At 32.7% G+C, this 25,146-nt stretch overlaps 1 protein-coding gene across 2 annotated transcripts in view; it reads left to right on the top strand.

The window, feature by feature from the left end:
- The window catches only part of ZC2HC1A (zinc finger C2HC-type containing 1A), a 45,397-nt gene that overhangs the window by 7,123 nt on the left and 13,128 nt on the right, over window positions 1-25,146 (top strand). For both annotated transcript variants that reach the window (XM_037505017.2, XM_037505025.2), the window contains exons 2-7: window positions 5,103-5,176; window positions 7,548-7,664; window positions 8,309-8,450; window positions 10,335-10,483; window positions 19,895-19,991; window positions 20,876-20,975. In XM_037505017.2, the coding sequence (XP_037360914.1) occupies window positions 5,103-5,176; window positions 7,548-7,664; window positions 8,309-8,450; window positions 10,335-10,483; window positions 19,895-19,991; window positions 20,876-20,975 (679 nt within the window). The remainder of the gene's footprint in view (window positions 1-5,102; window positions 5,177-7,547; window positions 7,665-8,308; window positions 8,451-10,334; window positions 10,484-19,894; window positions 19,992-20,875; window positions 20,976-25,146) is intronic.

Below are 25,146 nucleotides of genomic sequence, written 5' to 3'. Positions count from 1 at the left end.
ATTGGTTTGGAACAATGCATGTGATTCAGAGGCATAAGGATCACACTTCCTCACATGCAGATCACCTCACCACACCACACCCACTACCATGGCTTCCACAACCCTCCACCAAAGTCCTTTGTGCCGCCTCTCCACTTTGTTTTCCCCTCCCACCTCCCTATCTTGTAGCCTCACTTTGTCAGCTTTCTCAGGTTTTTTTATTAGTTTGGTTTTGTCTGACCCTTTGTTTTCTCTCTGTATAAGTGAAGCCATCTGGTATTTGCCATTCTCCTAACTTATCTCATTTAGCTTACTCCCCTTCAGTTTCATCCATGTTGTCACAAATGACAAATGAACTCCTTTTTTATAGCCAAGTAGTATTCCATTGTGAATATATGCCATTTTCTTTTTTTTGAAGATTTATTTTATGCATACAAGAACTGGGGTACAGGCCAGAGCCATGGAGGGTGAGAGGATTCACCAGAGACAGAGAGGGGAGCAGAACAGGCAGACCAACCGAAGCGTACTGCTGAGGGGAGCAGCAGGTGAGACAGGAGAGGTCTGCCGTGCCATGTGGGTATCTCCCCAGCCGGGAATTGAACGCGTGCTGCAGAGGCCGCAGACAGCTTCATAGCATGGTGCTCAACCCACTGCACCACCAGCGAGGACCTATATGCCATTTTTCTATTCCACTTCTCTGTCCTTGAGAATTTAGGTTGTTTCCATAACATGACTATTGCACATAGTGCTACAGTGAACATCAGAGCTTATATCCTTTTGCGTTAGTGTTTTTGCACTTTTCAAGTAGATACCAAGAAGTGAAATATGATAGATCTATTTTAAATATTTTTAGAAAGTGCCTTGCTGTTTTCCATCAGGGGCTGGAGTCTGCATTCCCACCAACAGTGTAAGAGGGTTTCTTTTGACAACTTCCTCACCAACACTTCTTGTTTTTTGTATTTTTGATATGGGCCATTCTTACAGATGTGAGGTGGTAATTTCATTGTAGTTTTGATTTGTATCTTCCTGATGTTACCTGATGACGAACATTTTTTTTCATGTGCCTGTGGAACCACTGTATGTTTTCTTTGATGAAATGTCTGTGAGCTCATCTATATACTTTTCATTTGGGTTGTTTTCTTTTTATTGAGTTGTGTATGTTCTTTGTAGATCTTTTATATCTGTCCTTTGCCAGATACATAATGTACAGATATTTTCTCTCATTCAGTTGTATTTCTTTTTGTTTTATCTATAATTTCTTTTTCTTTTTAATTTGATATAGTCCCACTTGTTTCTTTTTCCTTTTGTTTCTCTATCTGTTGGAGGCCAGTCTGCAAAGACTGCAAAGAAGCAAGTGTAGTGTTTTGTGCATGTTTTCTTCAATGTATTTTATAGTTTTGGTTCTTTACATCCATGTCTTTATTCCACTCTGAGTTAATCTTTGTATATGACTGTCGAGTGTTCTCAACACCATTTGTTGAAGTTACCCTCTTTTCTCCATTGTATACAATTGGCTCCTTTGTTATAGATTGTCTGTCCATAAATGTGTGGCTTTATTTCTCTACTCAATTCTATTCCATTGGTTTGTGTGTCTGTTTTTATTCCTGTTTTGAATATAGAGCTTTGTAGTATAGTTTTGGCATTCTCCTTTTCATCAGGATTGTTTAGGCTTTTCTGGTTCTTTTGTGGCTCCACATGAGTTTCAATGATGTTTATTCTACTTTTTGAAAAATGCCATTGGAGCTTTGAAAGTGACCCATCCTTCTTTAGATTCGTTGACCAGACCAGCAGCTATCATAGAGCCACTGTAACACAGCATAATCTTTTAAAGTCTTTTAGAGCTAAAACATGATTAATCTTTGTGTTGATAGCTATACCAACACATTGTGGCATTTAGTCAAAATTTAGGCTTTTTTCTTTGTGACTTCACCCATGCTTTTGAGATGCTAATCAGTTGTTTAATAACAGCAGTTTGGTGTGTAGTGGCATAGGAAATTATTTAGTATTAATCATTATTAAAGATGAAGATTTGGGTTCTGAAACAAGTGTAAGCTTTAGTGGCTTCTTTGGAACCACTGAATTTTTTTTTGTAATTTTGATGATATCCATCCCAATCAACATCAGGTAAACATCATCATTTGCTTCTGCCCAGTTGACAGGTTCATCACATAGAGTGATGTCTTTTGCAGTGCAGTTTTCATTAGTAGGTATTGCTAGTAGTCGGTCACCAATTTGTATATAACCAGCCTCAATTTTATCAATTACACAAAATCCAGATCCTTTATCTTTGAAAACAATGATACATATGAGCTAAAAGACTTACCAATAGATCTTTTAGGAGGCTCGAAGGAATCAATTTGTTCCAATAAATGCAATCCTTTATACTGTTTTGCGTGTTCACTTGGTTGGGATCCTTGATTAGATTTTCACCACTGAGCACACTTGGGATAAAAGCTATGTCACATTCTTTCACAGCACCTATAGAATAGTATTATATGAAGATACCATTTCACACCATGTACAGGTTTTGAAGTTGCTAAATACAACCACTCATAACAAAATCAACAATATATGCCATATAATTTGAAAGGAGGATTGGCTTCAGAAGAGTTGCCATATAATTTGAAAGGAGGATTGGCTTCAGCACATTCTATGCTATAGTTCCTTGGAAATTTTCTGTTCTGTATGTAGACAGGTGAATGCGAATTCCTCAACATACTACATACTACCTAAAGCATTTATTCCACAATATGCAGTTGGTCAAGTGGTGTAATCATTCTTATTGTCTATGTACTTTTCTTGCTTATGTGATTTTAAGGTAGATTTTATTAAATTGTGGTATATTAGAGTTAGAAAAGGACCACAGAGGTTATTTATCTGAACTTTCTTATTTTAAACAAGAGGAAACCGAATCTTAGATAGGTTAAATATTTTGCCCAGCGACTTGTGACACATTGTTCTAAATGACACATTGGGAACTTTTGCTTAGAAGATATGAAACAAATTCCAGTGCCTTTTCTTCTATACTATCATGTTTTTATATGAATACCACTAGAACAAAATGTGACTTTTATCATGACCTGTTGGTAGAAGTTCCTATCAGTAGTAGAATGCAATCCATATGAACATGCCTTATTTTGTGAATTATAGAACTATGCTCTATATCCAGGTAATACAAGATGAAATTATGCTTATATATCTTTATTTTGAAGGAAACAAAGACTTTTTACATTCTTTTTTGAAATAATTATTTGTATATGTTTTTCCTCTCGTCTGTTTTCTCTTTTTTATGTCTTCAGTGATAATGATTTTATTTTCCATTAAAGACATCTAGAATGTGTTTGCTAACTTGTAGGAGTTAATCGTTGATGTGTTTTATTGTATGGTAGTATTCTGGTTGAGTTATGAGTTCTTGTATTAAAAATGAGAGATGATTTGGTTCTTAAGATATAGAGAAGTAAAATGCACAGTAACAACACATGGTTAGCTTTATGAGAGCAGTGATTGTGTTATACCACTTTTGTGTCACTGTCAGTTGGAACGTACTTGGCAAGTAGGTGCTTCAGTAGGTACTCACATGGTTTCCATCCTTTGAATTGATTTTTCTCAATAGTTCGTTTTTATAAGATTTTTCTTTGTCTTCTACTTATCAAGGTAATACAAAGAAATGTATTTTTAAGTAAATAAATTAAGTGATATATTTTTTACCCATGAACATTTAGATCATTGTTTAGAATTTAAAGGAACACATGAGGACTGTAAGCAAGCTTAATAGATTATGCAGCATGTGGGTTTTTGACCGCCATTATGAAGACATTCTTATCTTAATGAACCAAATGGATTCAGTGCACCTAGCAACTGCTTTAATTTTCCAGATAGTCTGGATTTAAGTGATCCAGATATGAGGTTGTTGCTATTACAAAGAATCCTGCCCTCTAGTATTAGAGAAAAGCAAATCAGACAAATCTTAACATTGCTTTTGTAGTGGCTACTGCTTAACTACCTCCATCTGAGATGTTAGTCACTGCCTTCCTCTAAGGTAGGGCAGTGGAGTATTAAGAGAAATGAGAGAAAAAAACAGTTGTTTTATTTCTGTTTGATTGTGTTCTCATCAGTGGCCTTTGGTTCTCCTTATTCCTTATCTGTGAACTCCCTAAAGGCTTTAAAACAAATTATGTGGAACAATTACTTCTTTCATGAGTCTTCATTGTACTACCAGAAAATAATTTTAACATTAATATTTTATTTTAACAACGAGTAAAATATTTGTCAAAAACATAGAGTGGAATATTGTTCAGGTACCATTTTTAGAAAATACAGGTATGGAAATAATTTTAGGTTTGATATTTATCTAGAAAATAAAACCAGCAAAACAACTCAGATGTGTAAAACCCTGAGGAATGTAGGATTTTTTTGTCCGTTTAGTAACAAAATTTGTTATATATGCAGTTACATGATAAATATCTCACCTTTCGAGTAAGAATTTCAGCTCTCACTTTTTTAATGAATTATGCCAATGAGATCAGAATATCTGATTGTAAACTATCCAATGAATTTTAACATAGCATCATATATCTAAAATAACTAACATTGCCCATAATATAGGCAGTTTGCTTACTAAGTGGGTGATATTTCTTAAAGCATCATACTATTTTTTGGTGTTGAACGTAACAAGATTCTTTTTATCCTAGACTTCCTAGCTCATCTCAGGAAGATCTCAGGATGAACCAATCACCAGTACAGTTTCTTAATGTTTAATAATATATAATATTAGCCTTAAGATAAATTTGGTTTTTAAAGTTTACTAATTTACAGTAGAGAGAAATAAATAATGTGAATTAAGAGAATATAATGAATTGATTTTGTTAAAATAACTAAAAAGTAAGGTGTGTCCAACAGTATCAGTTTTGTTATTCTTAAGTCATGACTTTTACATATTTGGCATGACCTTTTTGACTACTGATAACTCAAAAGTCTTATGCTCAATTTTAATGGATAAATGTTGCTTGTCTAAAGATGAAACAACTTTTTTTTTTTTAAATAAGCACTGACAACTTACACATGAAACTAAGGGAAAACATTAAAATTTGAAATTTCACAATTTGAATTTGCTTCTGTTTTAGAAAATGGAAGTGTCCAAGTTGGAGAATTGTTGCCTTGCAAGATTTGTGGAAGAACATTCTTTCCAGTGGCATTAGTAAGTAGCTTTTTCCTTTGGGTTTGATAGTTCAGTCATTGTTCAGTAGTTCAGGACAACATTCATGGAAATACCCTCTGTTGTTAAAGAGACACTGGGTACTTCTTTGTTCACGAGTATCAGTTTCATCTATGTCCTTCTTCCAGAGAATATTTCCTTCATGGTTTGGTCCTCTATGCTCATCTATTAAATATTAAAGTGTTCTCTTTGCGGCAATATTAATAAAATCTCTTAGAAATACATAGTAATGTATTTAAAGATACAGGCTGTTATGATGTTTGGGATTTGCTTTATTTATTTATTTTTTAAAGATTTATTTATTTATACATACAAGAACTGGGGTACAGGCCAGAGGTGCAGGGGGTGAGAGGATTCACCAGAGATAGAGTGGGGTACAGAACAGACAGACTGACTGAAATATACTGCTGAGGGGCGCAGTGGGCAAGACAGGAAAGGTCTGCTGTGCCATGTGGGTAGCTCCCTGGCAGGCTGGGGATCGAACCTGTGCTGCAGAGGCTGCAGACAGCTTCACAGCACTGTGCTTATTAACCTGTGCCACCAGGGAGGCCCTGGTATTTGCTTTCAAGTATTTCAGGAAAAAAAGTGAGGATGAAATGAGATTGCTAAAGTGTCAATAATTATTGAAGGAGGGAGATAAGTAAATGGGAGTACATTTTATTATTCTGCCAGTTCTTATGTATATCTGAAAAACTCCAAAGAGAAAAAATTTTTTTTCAATTAAAAGTGAATCTAAATTAGATTGTGCATTCTTTACCTTTAGATACTAAGTATATATAAATAGAAGCATGTTGAGCTGATTTTCATAAAAATAACTAAATGGAAAATAACAAAAAATGCCTATGTACCTTAAATATTATATCCTTCCTTCAATATAAATATACATTTATTAACATTTTGATGTAAAGACTTTCTTCAAGTGTAATATGCTGATTAGAGTTTTGCCATGGTCCATTTTGCATCTTGTTATTTCCAGCTTTTTTCTTCATTCTTTAAAAACATTGTACCCTGTGATTATCTGTTATCAATTCACAAATTTTCAAACATTTTTCAAAGCACTCAGCTGAGCTTTCATAAGGAAAAATTCCCTTTTGCCTTTATTTATTGTTTTCACATTTAATTAAATAATGTACACTATAGCAATTAAACTTGTACAGTCAGGTTTGGGAACAAAGCACCATATATACCCTTTGACTTGTATAACTCAAGATATGGGAATAAATGTCCGTGGAGGTTGTCCATTAAGCTACATTTAACAAACAAAACAACCACCAAAAAAAACACTTCTTCAATGTTTATCCAAATGCAAATGGTGTCCTCAGTCAACATGTTTTACTTAAGGGAGGGAGAATGATTATCCAGTAGGTTAATTGGAGTATACTTAAGAGAACCTTCATTTTAATGTCCTTAAAATGTATAAATGAATGATTGCATGTTAAGGTTGGGATCATGTTAAAAAAAAAAAAAAGCCAATAGACATGGAACACCAGTAAGCTCACAAAAAAATCCTTGGTAAAGAAAGGTAGAACAGGGCCTCCCCAATGGTGCAGCGGTTGAGCACTGGGTTGTGAAGCTGCCCGCAGCCTCTGCAACACCGGTTCGATCCCCGGCTACCGGGTGAGGGTCCCACATGGCGCGCAGACCTCTCCTGCCACCCGCTGCTCCCCTCAGCAGTGTACTTCGTCAGTCTGCCTTGCTCTGCTCTCCGCTCTGACTCTGGTGAATTCTCTCACCCTCCCACGCTTCTGACTGTACCTAGTGCTTGTATAAATAAATAAATAAATCTTAAAAAAAAAAAAGTTAAAAAAAAAAAAGAAAGGTGGAACACGTGAGCTCCAGAAGGGAGGAATGATTATGGAAGGAAGACACTAATCTGGCCTCTTTGGACTATTATTTTATATTAGTTTTATATTAACAGCCTACTATTATGTTAATTTTAGTAAGCTACTATTATGTTAACGTTTTATAATCCTAACACTAATGTCTTGTCCTTTTACATTCTCTGGTATCAATTTTTAGATACTTGGTGATGAAGATAACTTTTTTTTTTTCACTGCAGTAGTTTTGACTTGGTTGCATTATTTCCTTTAACATTGTGAAAACTAGAAGAATATTAAATAACTGGATAAAATATTAGAAGTGTGTTCTTTATATTCTATTATGAGAAAGACAGCTTATAGCACATATTGTATATATTTTTAAAAAAATTTACTTAAAGCAAAGTATGTCGTATGTATTTAATTATTATTTATTTTATATTCAGGATTTTATACTGGTCTCAAATGACAATTTAAGTAAAGTCTTATAGTCCTTCTGTAATAAAGAAAATCATGCTCTCTCTCAATTTTAACAGAAAAAACATGGACCCATTTGCCAGAAAACTGCCACTAAAAAACGGAAGACTTTTGATTCAAGCAGACAAAGAGCTGAAGGAACTGATATTCCAACAGTAAAACCTCTCAAACCTAGGGTAATTATATAATCTTTTTAACAGTATGAACCTTGCTTCTGTGTATATTGAATATATATATATATTTTTTCAGGATATATATTTTATATATATATTAACATTTTGATGTAAAGACTTTCTTCAAGTGTATATATGCTGATTAGAGTTTTGCCATGGTCCATTTAGCATACCGGTTATGCTAAGATGCCAGTGGTGCAAGAGAACAGAGAACATTTCCATATGGGGCAATTAATCTTACCAAAAAATTATAATAGAAAAGTCAGATGTTTATCTTTCTTTTTTAGTCTGTGAATATTTAAGGGAAGGATGGTGAAGTTTGAATAAGATACCTCAACCAGTATTTGAAGTTTATCTTAGAAACCTGCCAGATACATAATTGTATTAACTTTATTTAGCTTATATTGATAAACTAATGATATTTTTGGAGATGGTATAACGTAGTGGAATATCCCTTGGGCATCATAGATCAACTGCAACAGAGAGGAGAGTCTTATTTTATTGTACAGGAAGTGGGTGGAGAGAAACACCAGAAGGCTGCAGTCCAGCACGGATGTTGGCACATCAGGAGTCCTGGTATTTTCTTTAAGTTTTATTTTCAATTTATTTCACAACATGTTTTAAAACTGGTTTGTCTTTATTTATAGCCTGAACCACCCAAAAAACCATCCAATTGGAGAAGAAAGCATGAAGAATTCATTGCTACCATAAGAGCCGCTAAAGGCCTTGATCAGGCGCTTAAAGAGGGTGGTAAACTTCCTCCTCCTCCTCCCCCTTCCTATGACCCAGGTATCTAGAATATTGGTGATAGATCTGTTCATACGGGGAGAAAACATTGATAAAATTTTTATAAATTTTAAATCACTAATAAAACGGATGAACCACAATCTTTAATATCTTTGCTATAAAAGTAAGGGCATTAATCAAGGCATGTAAGCTCATAGAGACACATTAATATTGAACAGAGATAGACATTGTCTTTTCATCTTAATAGTTTTACTTAACAAAGCATTATTATATCATTAACAATTATTGTAGTCATTGTTAAATGTTCATATTCCAGGAAATATTTTCATTATGCTCACTGTGGATTGAAATAGTTATTTAGTAAGACTGAGAAAGTTGTGTTGCCTAATCCCTTGGTATTTTATCTGGGAAGGAAAAAAAAAAATCATCATACTGCTTTTAAAATGTGTGATTCATGTGGAGAAACTATCCTACAGAGTGATATACCTAAATTATGTCTTATGTGTTAATTTACTTTTATCATTGGGTAGGTAAATTTACTTTTATCATTGTTACCAAAAGCAAGGCAAGAGGTTGATAATCCCATGTTAGATATTGAGATACTAAAAGATATAAAATAGCACAGTTGACACTTTGACACTATTTATTACTTTGCATGTCATGAGAGCTCTATTGTAACTACTTAACTGTCACTGGTGGGAGATACCAGCCAGAGACATATGTAAATGAATGGGTTTGGGTACATTTCAATAAAACTTTATTTTTAAAACAGACAACACACAGACTGAATTTGGCTTCTGGCCCTATTTTGCCAGCCCTTTTCCAGAGACTTAACTTTAATTAATTAATTTTTAATTCTGGTATTATAATATCTAGGATATTCCACTAGACTTGAAACTTTTTTAATACCACTGTAATTTCCCCATAAGTTAAATTTTCTCTCTGCTTGGCAGTATTTGTACATAGCGTATTGATCAATTTGACTATAAATAGCATGTTTATATAAGTCAGAGAGTACTGTTTTTTAGCATAATTGGGGCTTAAGAATTATTTTTAATATCTTAGTCCAGACAAAGCAGCTCTTGTTAGTAGAGAACTTATCCTACTCCATTCATTTTAGCAGGACAAATTTCTGAACTTGATGAGCATGAATTCTAAAGAGCAAACTACCTTTCAAAAAGTAAATCCGTTGAAATAAATTGAGATTTTTTTGACACTAAATTTTATATTTATGTTTATACATGATGTCTCATAAAGTTGAGATCTTTTACAATGCTACAAATGTTTTTGTCTGTGATAATTTTGAGATTTAATTTTAAAAGAAATTTTATTTAAAGTATACCTTGCATTTTGGGACAATATCTAATCTTTGGAAATAGTTGCAGTTTTTTTTTAATTTGAATTAATTATGTTACTGAGATATTTTTATCACTTCTTCCATCTGTTGGAACCTCTAAGACAAAATACAGCTATAATTAAATGACTTTCTGTGTTTTTCTCTAATTGAAATAAAAGATTTTAACAGATGATCTCAAAATTTAAAATGTATTTTTAGTATATAATGTGTTATTGCTTAGTCTTATGTATAACACAGTATTATAGAGGCAAAAGAGCAATAATATTTTTCCTCTACTTTTTCATTCTTTTATACTGAGGATTGTTCTTTTGTTCTTTTTTTCCCCGAATATTTGATTCTAAATTTGGAAAAAATTAGAATTTGTCATCTACTAGTAGACTTTTTCTTAAATATTTTTACTGAGCTTAGATAAGTCATGTTGGATCATTTATAAAGACATGAAAGTTTCTGTTTATCTGATGTTATTTACATTGTTACATCTTAAATTACTGTTCATTAAAACTTAAAATTCTTTTAAGTTCCATTTCAAATGTTATATTATTAATCTGTTATTTTTTTATCTGTTTTAGATTATATCCAGTGTCCTTATTGCCAGAGAAGATTTAATGAAAATGCAGCTGATAGACATATAAATTTCTGTAAGGAACAGGCAGCACGTATTAGTAATAAAGGCAAATTTGCTACTGATATCAAAGGAAAAGCAACTTCTCGGACACAGGTGAAATTCTCAATTTTAATCATTTCTACAAAGAAATGTGAGAACAGCTCATTTAAGTTTTGTGTTTATGCTTTACAGATATTTTATCACAGTTTTCTTAACTGCAAAAATTTCTGCATTATTCAGGGATTTAGTAAACAATTTGAGTGGCCTATTGAGAATAAAATTAATGAATTTGAAATGGACATGAGTTAGTAGAGAATTAAAAATTTCCTGATTTAAAGAATAGGACAAAGGTAAGAACATCATTTAAAATAGGCGAAACAGATTCAGTCTATAAATTACATTGTCTGTCATCAAAAGTGCAGTTTGCATTTTGCACCATATAATTGGCCCATTTTTCCTATTTACAAACCCCCAATATTTTCCCTTCTGGTAACCATTATTTTGTTCTTATAGTCTAAGAGTTTGATTTGTTTTGATCATTAGTTTTATTTTCATTGTATGTGTGAAATCATACAGTCTTTGACAGTGTTTGTCTTTCTACATATGACTTATTTTACACAGCATAATGCTCTCTAGGACCATTCATATTGTTGCAAATGTCGAGATTTCATCTTTATTTTATAACTGAGTACTGTTGCACTGTGTGTGTGTGTGTGTGTGTTTACCACATCTTTATTCAGTCACCTGTATCTGGGTACTTAGGTTGTTTCCAGCTCTTTAATATTGTGAATAATGCCGTGATGAACATTGAGAGGTATATATTTCTCAAATTAGTGTTTTGATATTCTTTGGATAAATACTTAGAAGTGGCACAATCTGGACTGTACGGACTTTGTATTTTGAATTATTAATGAATCTCCATACTGTTTTCCACAATTGGTCAATTGGTTTACATTCTCATTAGTGTTTCCTTCTCTACATAGCCTTTCCGACACTTATTTCTTATAGTTTGGATAATAACAGCCATTCTCACATGTAAGGTTATAGATATCTCATTGTTGTTTTGATTTGCATCTCCCAGATAATAAGTATGATGAAATCTTTTCATGTGCTTGTTTTTGACCTGTATGTCTTTTTTGGAGACGTATCTGTTCAAATCCTCTGCTTATTTTTAAATTGGCTTGTTTGTTTTTTGTTGTTGAGTTTTACGAGCTCTCTTTATATATTTTGGTTACACACCCTTGTCAGATGTATACCTTGTAAATATCTTCTCCCATCCAGTAGAAAGCCTTTTCATTTTGGTGATTGTTTCCTTTGCTGTGTAGAAGCTTTTTAATTTGATGTAGTACATTTGCTTATTTTTGCTTTTGTTTCACTTGTTGTCAGGTCCAATCTCCAAAGACGTCTCTAAGGCCAATATCAGGGAACTTATTGTTTTTTCTATCATTTTCTGGTTTCAGATTTTATATTCAAGTCTTCAATACATTCATTAATTAGTTTTTGAGTGTGGTGTTAAATGATGGTATAGTTTCATTCTTTTGTATATGGCCACCTGATTTCCCCAACACCATTTATTGAAGAGGCTGTCCTTGCACCAGTGTATGCTCTTAGCTTCTTTTTCATAAATATATATATATATATATATATATATATATATATAATGTGTGTATTTCTGGGTGTCAATTTTGATGTTGACTGTAGGTTTGTCGTATGTGGCCTATTATGTTAAGGTATGTTCCTTCTATACCCATTTTGTTGGTGGTTTTTTGTTTAAAAGGATACTGCATCTTGTCTTGTTGGTCTGCTGTGATGATCATATGATTTTTGTCCTTTTTGGTTATGCATAGTATAACATTATTTGATTTGTGTATGTTCAGTCATTTGGCATCTCTGGACTAAATCCTAATTGATTGTGGTATCTGATTTTTTTAGTATATTGTTGAATGTGGTTTGCTTCTATTTTGTTGAGAATTTTTGCATGTGTGGTCATCCAAGGTCCTTATCTATAATTTTTTCTTTTGTGATGTTCTTGTCTGGCTTTAAAACAAGATGATGTTGGTCTTATAAAATGTCTTTGGAAGTCTGCCCTCCTCAGTTTATTGAAAGATTTTGGGAAGGATATGTTTTAATTTTATTTGGAAAATTTGGTAGAATTCACGAGTGAAGCCATCTGGTCCTGGGCTTCTGATTTTTGAAAGTCTTTTCATTACTGCTTTTTCATTTCCTTACGAATGTCTTTTGGAGAACAAAAGTTTTAAAATTATATCAAGTCCAGTTTTTCAATAATTTTTTCTATGATTTATGCTTGGTTTTTGTCAACGATGCATGTATTTTTTCTCCTGTGTAGTCTAGAATCTTACAGTTTAGTGTTTATATTTTGATTATGTATCATTTCAAGCTAATATTTGTATGTGGTGTGAAGTAAGAAACAATTGTTAACTCTTTTCTATGTGGATTTTCTGTTCTAGTACTCTGTTAACTTTCCCAATGAATTAATTAGCTAGACATGTTGGTTGAAGATCAGTTGAATGTTTATATGTGAGTATATTTTAGAACACACTTTTCTGTTCCACTGATATGTGTATTTCTCCTTTTAGCAATACCACACTATTTCCACTCTGAGTAAATTGCATTTGCAAACTTGTTATATTTCCAGTTTATTTTTCTTTATTTCACGATGTTCATTTTCATCTTGGTTGGCCATCATATTTTTTGATCTTGTATTTTGCTAAATTCACTTATAAGTTATTGTAGACTTCTTATAGATTTCCTAGGATTTTTCTGTGTACAGTCATTGATGGGGTTCTGATGAGATACTGGGGTTCAGTGAGCTGGGTCCATTGTTAGATCTGAGAAAAGTTTCAGCAGAGTTCCCCTTTTAGCGGGACTAGGCAAGTTTACCATGGAGGCGAAGACATTTGCACAGATACAGGCAGGTAAAAGGTTACATTTTAAAAGGACAGGTTTGTTAGGAAAAGGAGAAAGGAATAAAAGAGGCACCTGCATAAACACAGGTGGGCTGAGAGGTGCTGCTGCTGCTGCTGCTGCTTTTTTTCCAAAGGGAAATGTTTGCTTAAAGAGACAATTGCACAGACACAGGAAGGCAGTCTTGGGAAGAGCCCTGCGTTTTGCCAGGACAGGAATTGTTCTAATACAGTATTCTTTTTGGTGGGGAGCGGTTCACGGTTCGCTCCTTTGTGCAATTGATGTCTAAACCAATCACTTCTAGGGTGTGGTTGGATTAATTTTAAAGACTGGCGATTTCCTAATGCCCCTCAATCTCCTTATCTACACTTTTCATTTGTGCCTAGAAATATTTTCTATAGCAGGACCTGCCTAAGGAATTTTAATTTCTATAAATGGCTTAAAGACTGGGTTGAACTTTCCTAACCCCACCTTAAGTTTGTGGTCTTTTGAGGTCTCCATCCCAATTTCTACTCTAAGCCCTCCATGAGTCATGTCATGTCATGTCACATGTCATGTGAGTCATGTATGCTTTCCTTCCCCTCCCTCCCTTCCTTCCATCTGTTCTCTCTCTCTCTCTCTCTCTCTCTCTCTCTCTCTCTCTCTCTTTCTCGTACTGGCTAGAACTTTTAGTCCATTGTTGAGTAGAAGTGTGGTAAGAATGAACATTTTTACTTGATCCTGTTCTTAAGTGAAAAGCATTCAGTATTTTACCACTGAAGTTTTAGCTTTGGATTTTTATTGATTTCCTTTGTTAGACTTGTCAGTTCTATTCCCTAAGAGAATTGATTTTTTTTTAACCAAAAATGGATTTTCAGTTTTGTTGAGTGCTCTTTATCTATTAAGATGATAATATTTTTTTCTCCCTTCTTTTAATATGATAAACTGCACTGATTGATTTTCAGCTGTTAAATCAATTTTGCATTCCACAAATAAAATCCATTTGGTTGTGAATCGTTACCTTTTATAATATTGTTAGATTTGATATGCTAAAATTTTGTTCAGAGTTGTTACCTTTATGCTCAGAATAGAAACTAGTGTGTGGTTCTCATTACAATGTAATGTAAAAAGGGGAGATTCCTTTTTACCTGTCCCACTAATGAAGGGTGGAGCTGAGTGTTGAGAGGAAGGTGAAAAGCACTTGGGAGAGAGGACTTGGGTGGATAAGGGGCATATGGAGCAGAGAGACACGTGAAGAAAAAGCCATGCTTGCTTCTCAGAGCCTTTGTACCAGTCACTTGGAAGACATGGAAGGAGACTCTTGGGCAAGAGATGGGTGGGAGACTTGAGAGGAGGCTGACAATGGCAGCCTTTAGCTTGACTTATACTTTGATTTTAATCCTTTTCTTCCAGACTTGCCTGACCCCTTCTGCCCCTTTCCTATGGCTCCCTGCCTAAGGTACCTTAGTTTGTGGCCAGCTTTTGGGCTAACCCTGTTTGTCTGGGCATTTACCCTGGAGGAGATGGGCAACTGGGTGCCGCCTCTGCAGTGCGGCACTCAACCCGCTGCGCCACCAGGGAGGCCCCCTTTCTTCTTTCTATGCACACTAATTCTATTAAAGTTCTTTTCTGTTGAAGGTCTTGCACACTAGGAATTATGCTTTGTCTTTATGTGGTAAATGGCACAACCCATTGAGTTTGGGAGTTTCAGGTGCCCATAGTCTTTCCACTAACATTCTTTACATGTTTTCCATTGGTTTTGATATCACCTCATAATGGATTTACAATGAGTCCCTCCCATTTTCTGAAATATTTATAAATTCTTCTTTGTGGAGTTTTGTAGTATTGATGTTATTCCTATTTTATGTTTGCTGGAATTCACCAATAAAGCAATGTGGGTATGGATTTTTCTTTTAATTCTTTTTTTGGAGGTTTTCAATTAATGCTTCAATTTCTTTGATAGACAGAGTATTCAGCTTTTAATTTCTTCTGGGTATCAGTTTTGGTAATTTGCATCATTTATATAACTTGCCTATATAAATGAATTTATTGACCTAAAGGTATTGTGCTTTTAGTGCCTGTAGAACTTGGAATGATACTTCTTTTTTTGAAGTTCTATTCTCTTTCTCCAGAAGAAAGAGAAATTAGGAAAATAATTCCACTTGTAATTGCATCAGAAGTGTAAAGTACCTAGGAATAAATTAAACCAAGGAGGTGAAAGACTTTATATGAAAACTTTAAGACATTGTTGGGGGAAAAAAAAGTACACAGATAAAAGGAACAAAACTACTAAAAACTGAATGTTTATATGTTCCTGAACATTCCATATTCTGGCATTTTGTCTTTTCTCTTACTTTCTAATGGGATTTGTTTCCCTTATCAATCTCATTAATTAATGAATTTTGTTACATCTTTTCAAAGAAATGGCTTTTGGTTTCACTGCTTTAACATTGTTGTAGATTTACTCCAAAAGTCTTGTTTTTCTATTTTACTTTGTTTTAATTGGAGTACCATTAGTTTACATCCTTGAAAATATAATTTTTAATCACCATATACAGTTCAAAATACTTATATTTTTAAATTTCTTTTACTATTAGTTTATTTAAGAATAAGTCATTTGCTTCCAGGTATTTGGTTTTTTTTAGATATGTTATTGTTATTTTTAATTAGGTTCTGTTGTAGTGTAAGAACATAGTAAGATTTCCATTTATTTCAGAATCATTTTATTGCCTGTAAATTATCTAATTTGTAGTATATATTCTTTTTTAAATTTTTTTTAAATGAATGTTCCATAGCATTTGGGAAAAAAATGTATTCTGCAGTTGTGTATAATGTTTTATAAAGGTCAGATTAAGGTGACTGACAGTGTTATTCAGATCTTTATGTTCTCATCTTCCTGTTTAAATGCTTACATCAGTTATTGAGGGAAATGTGTAAAAATAGCTATGATTGTGAGTTTTTTCTATATCGCTTTAATTTTCCAGCTTTTGCATCAAGTATTTTGAATTTTTAATAATTTTGCTTAACATTTATAACTTGGTATTGCTTCATCATTTATTTTCCCTTTTATCACTATGGATTTCTCTTATTTTCCAAGGCAATATTCCTTGTGAGAAGTGAGTTTTCTCCTGGTAATATAAATCATTTCAGTTTAACTACCCTTATTTCCTTTCCATTCTTTAAATGTTTTTTAAAGACATTTTTGCATCTCCTGTAGACAGCCTATATAATTGGTTATTTTTTAAAATCTAATAATGCCATCCTGTTGTTTCAAGTGGTTAGTAATTTACATTTATTGAAATTATTGGTGTGTTTAGGTTTGTCATATTGATGTTTTTTTGTTTTGTCCTTTTTATTTTAACTCCATTTGTGACTTATTCCTTGCCTCTCATTTTAGTGAAAGACCTTTTATTTTATTTCACCTCTTAAACATATTTGCAGTAACTTAAGCTTAACAGCTAAATCTAGCATACCAGTGCCCACTTGGAGACAGTTTCTGTTAACTCTCATTTTTGCTGAATGTGGGCCATACTTTCCTGTTACTATTTTTCCTTTTGTTTTCTTAACTCCTTCTTCCTCTTTTCCTTCCCCTTTCCTTCTCTCCTCTCCTTTCCCTTTCTTGCAGTGAAACTCAGAATACACAATTACCAGTTTTTTATTTCTTATAATTGGCTGTTTTTCTAACTTCCTATTAACTTTTTATACTCTCCAATTTCCTGTTAATATTTACGCTTATCTTTTCTTTCTTTAAGTTTAGTAAGCATAATTGTTTTCTATTATGTGTCTGAAAATTGTAGTATCATATGACCATTATAGATTTTTTCTTGCTCTCTTTTTTCACCCTCATTCTTGATCCTTATGTCATTATTTCCAAAATTATTATTGACTGTTTACTGCTTGTTCCCTGTAAAAAGTTACTCATGAAGATTATACATGTGGTGTGTCCACTTCCAAAGGTATCTAAGCAAACTAGCGGTTTTGAAATTATTGACTTAGTTTGCTTGACCATCCTAGTAATGCTAATTTATATAGCAAATCCATGTAATGGCCAAACGGTTGTTACAGTCTTAGATTATGTTGACCTGGCAGTTCTTCTTCCACTTACTTGACATTCAGTGTTTTTAAAATAATTGTACTTTGCAGAGTGTTTTCAATTTTCACTTAAAGGTTGATCCAAATAATGATTTCTACCATTTTATCAGAAATGAATATTCCCCACATTCTTTAAGCTTTTTCACTTTCAATGGAAAGTCTTTCTAAATATAGTCTACTAAATAGATGTATTAGATCTGTGATTGTGTAAAAGCATGCGAAATAATCAACAGCCAAGAAATGCTTATTTAATGAATGAGATATATATGAATATAGCTATATATATAAAGTGATTTTGCTCTTGTAATAAGTAAAATGTATCTATAAAATTGTTAATAGAGTTACCCTGAAATTCTTCATAGTACTTGGCAGAATTTTAGCTAGATGTTTTGGAAAAGATAAAATACAGTTCAGTAAGGAAGGAGTCAGATTATCTAGGTCAGGCGAACAGCAAGTTACTGCCAACAGGTGAATATATTTTAAAGAAGGCATTCAGAGTAGATTGAAGATTCAGTAAAGAAACTACCCCAACTAGATATCATAGAAAGTAATAAGGAATATTATAGGAGATAGATGAATTTGGGCTAGTTGTGGATAGCTCAGGAAACCTGACAATAAATTATTTGATTAAAGCAGTGGAATAGCTAATAGAGAGTGGAAAGACAAAGCACCTTTTGAAAGGAATATTCTCTCTTTTGCTGTTTTTGAGCCATTAATTTAATAATAATTACTAGTATATACAAAAAAGTCTTTACTCCTTATTATACAATGCCCTTTATACCTGCATCCTTACTAAGGCTTGACCTCTCAGTATGTAATTTGGTATACCAACCCCTTTGTTTAAGCTAATCATTTTTCTCCTTTTTGGTAGTTAGCAGAATATTGGTTAGCGGTAATCCTATTTCTTAGTCCAGTTTTTATTAACTTTATTTTTAGAGACATGTTTTTGATATTTCACAAGTCTTTATTAGATCTTGTTTTCCATATTGTTGTTAGTTTTAAACTTTTCCTAATCTTCATTGGTATTTCAGTGGAGAGACTGATATACCCAGATGCCTTTTAAACTAGAGACACCTCTTACTATGCTTTTTGGAGAAACTATATATGATGCATCTTCAAGGACTCCTAGTCATTTATATTTATTTGACAGATAGCTATGAAGGCCTTTTATTTGTCAAGTGCTTAAGAAATTTTAAGCACAAATTTCTGGCATATTTGTGCCAAATGTGCATAGTAATTATGTGTGTATATGACCCTTTCATCAAGATTTATTTATTTTTAGAAATAACATACTGAATTTTAAAATGTTACAATGTATGCCTTTAAAATTTGTGTCTTGGGGGAGGAGAAGAGGGATTAGGGTCAGAATAAGGGGGGGTGGGAATTTTATGGGGAATATAACCAAAATGAAAATGCCTACATTGTGCAAAAATGAAAAATGATGTAAGAATTATATAAAATAAAATAATTTAAAAATAAGATAAAATAAAGTTTGTGTTTTGCCAGCAGTACTAAGCAATAATACATCATAAATATTGTATTATACTAATTCTTGGTTATAAAATATGCTTTGATTTTTGAAAATTAGATTAAAACCAGTATTTCACATGAATTCCTAAGTAATGTAAATAAAGCAATGGACTAAATTTCAGGTACACATGTAAGCCCAGTAATCACCTATGATTGAAACATCAGACTAGAAATAAGGTCACATGAATCTTTTTTTAATATATATTTATATATATGTATATATATTTTATATCATTCATTTTTGTAGGTCACATGAGCCTTAATTCTAGTTATGTCTTTAAGTCGGGGTATAACCCTAGACAAGTTTTTAGCTTTAGTTTGGAGCATCAAGTCATCTATAAGATACTTTTACATTTAGTAGCATTCTGAGCGATATTTGACTCAAGTAAAAGATAATAAAATAAAATTAATAGTGATATATCCCTCTAGAGAATGTTGAAAGAAAAAAGATAAACAAGATAAGCTGAACTACTTTTTCTCAACCCATATTATATTCACCTAACATGTACTGGCAATGATAAATAAATTGGAATTGGCTCTTTTCCTTTATATAAGGAAATCCACAAAGCAGTTGTCATAAAACTTGTCTGTATTGGTAAGGTAACCTCATGACTTTTTATTAGTAAGAAATTTGGCTGGATTATATATATGATATATAAAAGCATAGCCAAAAACATTTAAAACTCTTGACCTTTATGGTTGTACAACCAGGTAAACATCATTTGGTCTTTCTAAGTTTTTCTGTTAATGTTTGCCACTTAAATCTTAGCATTGATGAAATTATTTTCATTAGACATTTTTTTTCCCCTTTGCTCTTGGTTTATTTTAGCAGTGTAACATCTGAAGCAGACTTTCAGTATACCAATTTTGAGAGGGAACATTAGATTCAGAAAACTCTCTTTGGGGTGACATAGTTCAATTTACACTTTTTTGACTTGTGTAATTTATTAGCTAATAAAAAGAGTTGTTGATAAAAATATCTTATTTTCATTATTTTAGTATAAGCCGCCTGCTCTTAAGAAGTCAAATTCTCCTGGAACCACACCAGTGTCTTCACGATTACCACAACCAAGTAGCACTAGCAAAACTGTTGTAGGTAATGAAATTCATAAAATTATTTGACATTTTTAAGCAATGTTGATAAAAAAGAAACTGAAGTTAGTGATTTGTTCTGGAATATTAAAATAGATTCATAATTAGGAAGAATTGTGGAGGATAAGCAATTATTTCTGGATAAAAATTTGGTGGGCTTCCGTGGTGGCGCAAGGGGTTAAAGTGTCAGCACTATGAAGCATTCCGCAGCCACTGCAGCACAAGTTCAATCCCTGGCCAGGGAGGTGACCCCCATGGCACAGCAGACCTCTCCTGTCTGGCTCGCTGCTCCCCTCAGCAGTGTATTTCAGTCAATCCACCTGTTCTGTTCCACACTGTGGGAATCCTCTCACACACCGCCCCCCCAGCACCTCTGGCCTACACCCCAGCTTTTGTATGCATAAGTAAATAAATCTTTTAAAAAAATTGGGTAAATTTTAATAGCTTCTACTTTAGATATTCTGTAGTTCTTTGTTGTTACTCTAAATGGTTATTTTTGATGTTGTTATTGATAAATCACCAGTTCAGAATGGTCACCAGGTTCTTTTCTTGATTCTTCCACCACAGTATTCTTCCTTCATTTCTATGTTAGTTTTTTCATCTTACTGAAATTGGCAAACTTCCTTAATAGACAAATGTTTAGAAGCTTGAAAAAGCTGTTGATTATTGAGGTGGGCCTTTGTTTGTGTGTATATTTTAAGAAAGAAAGAAAGAAATCAAAGGTGTTTCCTGGAAATGCCAGTTTAAAAAAAAAAAAAAAACAAGACTTCTTGTTGATAATTTGTTTTGATTTATTGCACTAAAGCATTGTTTTCCTATCAGAGGTTCTGTTTTATGTGATTTTTCTTTTTCAGAGAGTCATTAAAACTAATGCCTTTTTATTATAAGGTGTGCCCACAGGTAAAGTGTCTTCAGTTAGCAGCTCTTTGGGAAACAAACTTCAGAACTTATCTCCCTCCCATAAAGGGCTAGCAGCCCCTCATGCAGGGTAAGTATACATCAAATTTATTTTATGGGTAATATATTTTACTAACTTACATTTCTTTCTAAATTAATTTGCCTTTTAACATATTGTTGATCAGCACAATGCTGTAGGATATCTAAATTAAATAAATAAACATTTTGGAAAAAAGATCTGGTGGCATTTATTAAAAGCATATGTTTTGTTTGAATAATTTTATTTCTAGGAATCTAGTTTAAGGATACCTCTTGAAATTTGGAAAATTTTCATAGTACCGCAATTTATTAAGCACCATGTATCAGGCACTGTGCTCAATATTTTAGATATATTTTTATTAAAACTACCCCACTACCATAGAATGAAAGCCTCAGAAAAACAAAATAAATATACATGACCATTAGGAGTTGGAAGCAGGATAAAAATTGAACTTGTTTGTCTATAAACACTGAGCTCTTTTCATATATTTTTATTGTAATTCAAGTAAAGTAAATCCCCTAAATGGCAGCTATGTTTGAATAGTAAATTATGAAAACCTAACAAGATATATTAAGCAGTCATAAAATATATAAAAATTTTAATAACAATTATGCTATAGCATGATAAGGATGTAGAAAACAGAACTCCTTGTGTGCTATGATAGAAACTATAAAAGTATTTGTAGAAAAAATGAAACATATTGAAGTATGAGTTTTTTTTAATGCTAGGCTTTTAATAAAGTAGTTTAACATTCGACAATTATTTTGATGTAGAAAAAATGTTTGATAACACTAGAAGTTTTAATAGAAGGCCACCTATTCCAGTAGAAACTTACTCACCCATTATGATACGTCAGGAAATTATATTACCACATGACTGCTGGAATGAGGATTAATCTCAAACTTTATAGTGATAAAGTTGATATAAGAAATGCCACACACATTAATTTCAAGTATTGGGTATCTTGAAATTTTGACTTTTATTTTACAAACATTTATGAGTATCATTTGAGAGTAATTGTCTTTTCTTTCTTAATTTGGACTACAAAGCATAAGACCTAAAACAAGATTAATGTAATTATCATTGTAGAAAAAGAAAAAAAATCAACCAGCAAGATCTGATAAATTAAAAGTTCTTATTGTTGCACTACCAAAAAAGAAACAGCCTCTTCTCAAGAAAGAAACAGGTTATCAGGTGGTTGAAAAGTAAAAGTAAAAAGTTCTCAATGGTAAAATACTGATTCATTTTTTTTTCTTTTCTTTTCTTTTTTTTTTTTTCCTGCTTCTCTACTGAGTACTTAACTAAGGTATAAATATAGCAATATGTGTTTTAGCTGTATAAAATCTTTCTGACGTATCACAGAGCATTGACCTTCATATAAGGCCTTATGGTGTTCATTATAATTTTATTTACAGTTGATTATGAATAAGAGCCATTATTTTCACTACCTCTGCTATCATACTGGTGTTTTATCAGTTGGCAATAATAGCCTTTACTGACACCCTGTATTCTTGAATAAGCTATGTGAAGCTAACTGATGTAATGAAAATGGAGTCTGGATTAGGAAGCTAGACTTCTAAACTGTGCTTTGTCACTAAGTGACTTAACTCATGTCAAGAAAAAGTATGTTTTCACTAAGAAGCAAAGATTTTGAGCACATAATTTTATGTTTTTCACAGCTCATAATGTCATGAATATTTAAAACTTCTGGATGTCCCTCAGAATATTAAACTGTCAAACATAATTATGCAAAAATTTATTTTGTCTATTTTATATGTGATCCTTGTGTGTTAAAGGAGTGTTTCCAACCACTGAAGAGTGAGTAGTGATGTTTGCTTCTGGCCAGTATGTTGTTATTGATATATTAACTAGCATATTGCAAAATAGATTCTTTCAGGACTGCCGATTTAGTGATCCAAGTTAATTTTATTAGAAATATAGAGGTACTGATCTTTTTGCATGCTTCCTGCTAGATTGTAAACCCTCTGATAGTACAGATCATTTCTGCCTTCCCTTGACATGTAGCTACAGAATGCAGTGTAATGCATGGCACATAGGCATAAAACAAATGTTTGGTGAATGAATGAGAAAAAATGAATACATTAATAAATTAAATCCATTGTTGGCTGGCACATGATAGAATCATGGTCCTAGTACAGATGGAAGAATTATTTCAAGTTTGTCTGGTGACCATTATTTTCATTGACATTGATAACTCAGGGTTGAGTGAAAGTGGAATTAAGCATGTGAAATTGCCTCTGGTAAACTATAATATTCAAGAAATTGAGTCCTTTGAGACTACTAAATGGTGTCATTTCAGTGAGTTGGGCTCATTTAAATCTAATACATATATTCTTTATTGTGGTCAACTTTAATCATGCATACCTGTGGTCTGTAATATTTAGCATGTATTGAACTCATGCCCTAGAAAAATTTCTCTTTCACTTGGAAAAATTGTGTCTTTGGCAGTTAACTTACAGACAACCTGTGGGTCAGCCAGTTTTAACAGATTTTATTTAAGCAAAACATATCCACAGTGGAAAATTTTTCACTCTCAAAAGGTTATCTTTAATCTTAGGAGATCTTAGAAGTATGACAAACACAAAGCTTTTAAATAAACATTGCCACATTTGAGTTGTGTCACAGAATTTATGTAGTCATGCCTTGAAAATTGTTTTCTTAATGGTTAATTACCAGCCTAAATGAATATTTCAGGTGATTAGTTTTATCAAATTTCGAAGATTTACTTCTGTTCAGTTACAATGAATAACAGACATTTGTTTTGTAGATAGGCTGTATAGTTGATGTGTTAATAAAACTAAAACAACAGAATACATGTAAGGAACATTTTTAATAAAAATGGGTTTGATTTTCATGCTTTATATTAACAACGATAAATAGATGTCTGCTTTTTGAAAAGAACATTTTTGTGTGAGTAGAGACATACTTTTCTCATAAGCCTATCTTTCGGTGTGTATGAGTTAAGTTTGTATAGAACATCATTTACATTTTCATGAACTACTCTGTCTTTCATGGTTCACCTAGAAATGCCTAAAGCAACCTAGTATGCAAAGTTTGGCTTCTTCAGTGGATATAGCAACGATTGATGCTATTGGATTAGGGAACCTAGTTTTGCCTTGGAATTGAGATATTTAATTACCTGCATAGAGTAGATGAATTTTGTCTCAAGAGCAGAAATATGGCATTCTAAAACTTTGCCTCAGATCATCATAACTGTGCAATTCTACAAATATACAAAAATACTATGTGGTAAATATTTTCCTGATTTTACTTTAGAAATCATCTTTTTGTTATATATCTATCATGCTTGTTACAGTCTTACGAGATTGAGTTGCTTATTTCATGTGTGAAATCACTCTCATAGTATCAGCAGTAAACAAGTACCTTCCATAAGTTAAAATTAATTTCAAATTAAGAATAAGTTAATATTATCAAATGTCTTAAAATTCTCATTCACTATGAGTATTTTAAAAGCTTTTTTTTCTTATAACAGTTAAATGGAACTACAGATTGTCGTTTTAAATTAAAAAGTTATGGTCAAAATAGAAGTTTATAAAAAATACATTAACTTGACAAAAAGCTTTGAATTGGAAAATGCAGAATAATGTGATACTCATCATCACCCTTTAAATTATGGTAAAATTAAGCCAAATCGTTATTGAAATTTACCATTTGTTTAGATTTTCAAAATCTCAAGTATTGGCATCCTTTTATATACGAAATTTTGATATTTTGTAGCAGGTGATCTATTGAAACAGTGGTCTGAGACCCAAATCATGCCCAACACCTGTTTTTATTGAAATATGACCACATCCATTGCTTGTGTATTGTCTGTGACTGCTTTCATACTACTGTAGCACAGTTGATTATTTGTGAGGTGGTAGTATAGCCTGCAAAGCCTAAAATATTCACTGTTTTGCCCACTGCAGGACAAGTTTGCAATTTTCTATTTCAAAGAAGTAAATTATTGTAAGTTATATGGGATATCTCGGGAACTTTTGCTATAGTGTTCTATGGAACCAAACAGTGTTTAACTTTTATTAATTCAACACATTTCTATGGTTGGATTGAAAGGATAGTGAGAGATTGAATTACATGTTCATGTTGACTATGACCAAATCTAGGTGCCGTTTTAAGGACCTATCTTTGAATTTCATAATGGGATTAAAATTCTGTGGTATGTATCAGATTACTTAGTCTT

The sequence above is a fragment of the Talpa occidentalis genome, unplaced genomic scaffold (assembly GCF_014898055.3).
Source record: "Talpa occidentalis isolate TD23 unplaced genomic scaffold, MPIMG_talOcc4v2.1, whole genome shotgun sequence".
Taxonomy (NCBI): Eukaryota; Metazoa; Chordata; class Mammalia; order Eulipotyphla; family Talpidae; genus Talpa; species Talpa occidentalis.
This window is presented reverse-complemented; position numbering and strand designations above follow the sequence as displayed.